Source organism: Corvus brachyrhynchos, unplaced genomic scaffold (genome assembly GCF_000691975.1).
Source record: "Corvus brachyrhynchos isolate BGI_N302 unplaced genomic scaffold, ASM69197v1 scaffold167, whole genome shotgun sequence".
NCBI classification, from domain to species: domain Eukaryota; kingdom Metazoa; phylum Chordata; class Aves; order Passeriformes; family Corvidae; genus Corvus; species Corvus brachyrhynchos.
Genome location: NW_008239547.1, coordinates 257,352 through 263,351, shown reverse-complemented (window position 1 = coordinate 263,351; position 6,000 = coordinate 257,352). Strand labels below are relative to the sequence as shown.

Here is a 6,000-nt window from a genome sequence, read left to right as displayed (position 1 = left end):
ACATGCCCATTTCCACCCTCTGTCAACCATGAAGCTAAATTTATCAGTAGCACTGTGGTCAGCACTGCAGAACCACAGAGCTGACCAGAGGGAAATTTGTTCAGATATAACTATCAAGGCTAATATTAAAAATATTTTTTAAAAATAAGTGCATCTACTGGTATGTCACATAGATGAATCACATGCTGAGCTGATATTCAAATCCATGATTCATGACCACTCTCAATTTAGTTCGATATGTTTCTAATTTTATAAAGACTTTTCTTTTGCTTCTGCATCTTGGAACACTAAAAGAGTCGGTTAAAATCCCTTTCTAATGCAAAATTACAGAATCGTTTAAGTTATCATTTCTCAAATAATGGACATAAAAATATGATTCCCAAACCTTAAGAATCTGGATTTGATTAAACATTTTATTAACATACTAGAATTTGAACTGCACAAATGTAAAATGAATTCATGGTTATAATTATCAATCTCTTTCTGCACCAACAGAAATTACAGAAGACTATATATAATTATATTTTACTTATGTATGGATTTTATATTAAATATAAATTTACTTTCTGAACATAATTGTTTTAATAAAAGTAATTTTGTGACGAGTTATTAATTCATATTGCAAATACTACAGTATCATGACACTTTCAGATTTTATAACAAATCTTTAGGCAAAGTTATAATCAATATTGATCCTGTTTTATGTTTGTGTTTTCAAGGAACTGCATAATTTCTCCATGTCTTCTGCTGCTACACCATAGAGAGGATTTGGAAAAGAAGTATCATTCACATCTTCATTGAATGGATACTAAAACAAAAAAGAATTATATTTAAAATCCAAGTAATTAAATTAATTTTTTAAAATGCACATGCAAATGGCTGTAGCATCATTATAGAAGTGACATATTAAAAGAAAACCGTAAAATCGCTAAATATTTTTAGACCAGACTTTCAGCTGATTAGCATAGCTCCATGAAAACAATTACCTACCACATGCACCTGATCAAGTTATTTAACCTACTTCTGTATCTGTTTCCACCTTTTTTCCCCTTGTCTGCAGAGTCCTTGCTCTAATATACATTTAGAATTATTTTAGGGCAATCTGAATACAATAGTGTAATTGCATTGGCTCGCTAATTTTGGTACATGGTATTGTAATTTCCTTTTATTCAAGAGAATGGTTCTAATTTCCTTGAATGAGGAATGTACGAGAAAATAGGTAATATGAACTCTTCAGGTAAGGATTTCAAGAATTCTAAACATTTTCTTCAGCATCTGCCCAGACTGAAACGTTTTGAATTAGTGTATGGTGTAACAAGTAGCTATGATGAGCAACATTAATAAAATTGTTATTATGAGGTCGTTGCCAACCAATTCAGTCCCAGTAATCTTTCTCAGATTCCCAGAGGTGCTAACGTTATAAGTAGCAAGACACCATTGACTTTAAGCGATATTTTTCCCTTTCCTCTGCAAATGAACTTCCTTTACTAGCCCAACACATACCCTAGAAATGTGTTATTACATACCTCATGCCATGGAGAAACACTGATTTGAACGGCAGGCGAGGTGGCATACCCAGGAGGCTATAAAAAGACAAAAACTGCTTCAGAATATTTTTAGTGAGCTGAAAATAATATATTCTGCCATGTGGTGCCTGGGTAGCACACTCTATGGATCCAAAATGACGAGGCAGTATTATGAGCAAGAGCGTAGCTATGCTAAGCCCACATGGTTTTGGTGTTCAGAAAGGTTCAGAAGAATTGTTCTTTATGAAACTCAAGAGACTCCCACAAGTGCATAACTTGTGAGTATTCAGCTCGAGATAAGAGCTTTTGCTCACAGTTTGTCATATCTTTTGATTGATGGTATACCATTCAGATTTAAGTCTCACCAGACTTGGAGAAAACTCATAATTCCTGTTTTCTTTTAAAAAGAAGAATTAGTGTAAACATGTATTTTCCCAGTCTCAGAGAAAATAGAGGAAATTCTGATACATGGCTGGACTTCAATCACAATGCCTGGGGCTGTCTTCCATGAAAATGTCTCTCCCTACTCTGTGCTTCTGTTTTTCAACTTGCTATTAAATGAAGCCTGTCAGGAATCTATTTTTACTAAAATAAAAATGTCCTGATAAATTGGACATGATTGTTATGGGAATGTTTCCAACTTGGAGCTCTCACAAACTCCAACCTAAAAGTGAATTCATTTGATCTAATGTCTCTAAAATCAGGTGTAAGGACCCTTTTATAGAAAGTAAATGGCATGTCATAGTTAATCCTATTCAAAGCTGCAGTAGAATCTTATATTATTGACTGTGCAAAGAACAAGGAAGTTTTATTTTCTATTTCAAACCAAGCCTAGCTCTTCCAATGCTAATAAGGGTAGTATCAAAATGAGGGCAGGAAGGATACTTTAAATACTCCAAGGTTCTTTGTCTATATTATTTTAAATTATAAGCAAAATACCAGAGATATCTTCATTTTAAGTCAATCATTTATTTCTTGTTAAATGTAAGACATGAATTTTAGATATCATTGTAATTTGATAATTAAATCTTGCCTTTAAGTCTTTTGCTGCAATATGTTCACTTTTCTATACACAATTTATTCAAAAATTTCTTTGTTACTCTATCAGTCTCTTAATTCTGATCAGCAAATGGTACTAGGGAAATCTGTGACCATTCACTTGTTTAGTGTCAAGGTGAATTTTACAGTGATGGGAATTGTGATGTACATTTAAGGTACTGGGAAGGATTCTAAACTGTTTTATTAAAGTTAAGTGAGTGTGGGAAGGCAGCTTGGCTGCTGAATGATGCATTTTGTGTTTTTATTGTTGTTGGTGTGTTTCTGCTGTTGTGTGTTTGATTTTTTGGATGGTTTTTCTTGGTTTTTTGTTTGCTTGTTTGTTTTTTTCCCAGATACAAAAGGAGACAAGTCCCACTGAGATTCTTCTTATCTGTGTGTGGGTAAATATTTAATCCAAACCACCTTTTTTTCCTCCGAATCACCAGCCCATAGTCATAATAGTTATAAATATTGAAATGTTGTCAAAACTGATTTCAAACATTCCCATGTTTTCAAAATGCACTGGAACTGATCTGAGTACTGAGTCAATTTCTAATTCTCACTTCTTTTATTAAATAGCATTCACTGAGGGACTACACTCCTTTAATAGAAAACTATTTGAGGACTACAGCCTCACATTTTTCTGCACATATAGAAGCAGCTGTTGCTACTTACCTTTACTTTCCCAGATGAACTAAGGTCTTTGTACAATGGATTGGCAAATGAAGAAATAGCAGTTTCCTGCACTTTCCTTGAGAAGTCAAACAAAAAAAAGAGGAAAAACACCCACTATATCACACAGGTTGTCAAAGAACAAAGCAGTTTAAGGTTGAAAAGACTGGACTCCAAAAAAGTAGGTGGCTAAATACATTTACAACTGAGTTCTACTGAAATTAATGAAATTGAACCAATATTCTGTATAAATAATATTTAGGTTAAAATAATAATTTTTCATTTGTTGCTCCTAAAAATATATATGCTTTTGGATGTGCATAGAACTATTTAGTATTAATAAAATGCATGTATAGTGCTATATATTAAATATAACATATTGCCGTAAAAGTTGCATTGCTATAATTTGTGTGCAAGGGATGAGATCATGTTCTTTCTGTGTTTTGCTATCACATTGAAATTCAGCTATTAACATGGTCTTCGGCTCCAAGTTCAAGAACATTTTAGTTATTTGTTATAAGTACTCCACTTTTCCAATTAATTGGAAAAGAACTTGTATTTTGGGTCAAAATCATCAGCATCAGTTTTAAAGCTATAGAAGCTACCCATATCTTTTGCTACAATGCCAGGAATAAATAATCACTTGAGGTATTGAAATGCAAAATTTTCATTAACACAATGCCTTAAACAATTTTTAATAGATTAATAGGACTAATTTTGCCATTTATGGGTCTCATGTCCATTACCCCATCTAGAGGTTTAAAGATATGCTTTCCTGATAGAGGTCTTCACATATCCTCATTTTTTTGGAAGCACTTATGACGTGTGCAGTTAAGCAGAATGGGGGTGGAATTTGCAGCCTAGATCTAAATTTTTTTCCCCTATAGATGACTTGTTGCCAATATTCCACAATGCTTGAAATCACAGAATCATTTAGGTTGGACAAGAGCACTAAGATCACCGAGTCCAACCTTTGACTGATCACCACCTTGTCAGCTGTACTAAGTGCCACGTCCAGTCCCTTCCACCTCCAGGTTTGGTGACTCCACCTCCATGGGCAGTCTGTTCCAATGCTTAGCAACCGTTTCTGTGAAGAAATTCTTCCTGATGTCCAACTTGAAGTCCCCTGGCACAGCTTGAGGCCGTGTCCTCTTGTCCTGTCACTTGTTGCTGGGAGAAGAGACTGACCTGGCCACAACCTCCTACCTCAGGCAGTTGTAGAGAGCAATAAGGTCTCCACTGACCCTCCTTTTCCCCAGGCTAAACACCTCCTGCTCCCTCAACTGTTCATCACAGAAGTTGATCTCTAGACCCTTCACCATCTTTGTTGCTCTGGACACTACAGCACCTCAAAGTCTTGTAGTGGGAAGCCCAGAACCATCAAAGCTGTTCCAATACTATATAAAAAGCAACAGATGTATTAGTTAAAATTACTGAAGAATGAATCAGAAGCCAATCTTTGCTTTTGAAGAGATGCATTTAGTTTTTTGGGATTTTTTCCACAGTTTTTTTTATGAATAAGAGCATATGCCTTGTGTACATAGAAATCTGTGCATGTACAGTATTCTAAGACAAAAAATTTCCCTAAAGCTTCCCATCAATCTTCATGATGGAGAAATAAATTTTCTTGTATTAAAAAGTGTTTCTGTTCCAAAGCTGCTCCTACAGGTGGTTGAAGCAGTGTCTCCCTAGAAGCTGATAGACAGGCTCTATGTTACTGTGGTAGGCAGGACTGAGGGGACAAGAGTAGTCACAGGAGCACAGCCCATGGAGATCTTGGGAAGGGAAGCTGCTCCTCAGTGGGAACCACAGAGGAGAACACACTGAATGATTTCTTTTGCAAATAATGAAAACCAGAATGGCTGCTTGGGAGGAGAACACAAGTAAGGTACAGGAATATTCTACCTTATGAATTAAATCAGTGCAAGAAACTAAGTTTGGGTTTTAGTCTAAACCAGACATGTTTCCCTAAAATTTTTCACAAGACTGTCAGAAAGTAATTGCTTCTAATGCCAGTCTCATAATTTATTTTGATTACCTGACACAACAATGGGGAGGGCTGAATATTTGAACCTGTTGATTTTTTCATTTGATTTTATCTTAACTGTAATAAATCATGATATTCTGATTCATTTAGTTAGCTTAGTGAAGCAATGATATATTAGATTATTTATATATTAAACCTTTATTTGCATCCCAGTTCTCCTGAATAAATTCCAGAAAATGTGTACAAAATTTACTTTTTACTCTAAAATGAAAGCATGGCTCACAAAATCTGAGGCCAGAAGCAAACTCAGATGAGAAGTTTTCAAGGAGATTGGCTCTGCTTCTAAACAAGTGCCCAAAGGGCCAGACTTGCATGCCTTGATTTTGGTGTCTCATTTAGACGTCACAAACCAACTGTATGGCCTAAAAGCATGATACAGAATTAAACGAATCAGTTCTGCTTACAGTCAGTCAAGACACTTCCAAAGGGCATCCCAAGTCACACAATCCTCAGTGTGAAGCACCCTTACTGTGCCAATAGCAAACGGTGAGGGTACGGACAAGTCTGATTCATCACTCGCTGCTCCATTCAACTGAAGCAGTTTGTGCAAGACCTATATACGGCTTTTTTGGGCAAGAACATGCTGAGAACTTAGGTCTGTCCTGAGGGCAGGAAAGTGCTGAACACAGATCTCCAGCTTCCTCTACAAGGAGGATAACTAACCAGAAGGATACTGTGCCAAACTGTGGGCACCAAAAACAGTGCTGGCCAAGTTCT

General features: G+C 35.8%; 1 protein-coding gene across 1 annotated transcript in view; it reads right to left on the bottom strand.

The window, feature by feature from the left end:
* Positions 1-395: 395 nt before the first annotated feature.
* The window catches only part of MALRD1 (MAM and LDL receptor class A domain containing 1), a 238,264-nt gene continuing 232,659 nt past the window's right edge, over positions 396-6,000 (bottom strand). Inside the window, exons 39-41 of the mRNA XM_017741406.1 lie at positions 3,240-3,315; positions 1,527-1,583; positions 396-808 (exon numbers count right to left, since the gene is read on the bottom strand). Coding sequence (XP_017596895.1) covers positions 701-808; positions 1,527-1,583; positions 3,240-3,315 — 241 coding nt within the window. The 3' untranslated portion in view covers positions 396-700. The remainder of the gene's footprint in view (positions 809-1,526; positions 1,584-3,239; positions 3,316-6,000) is intronic.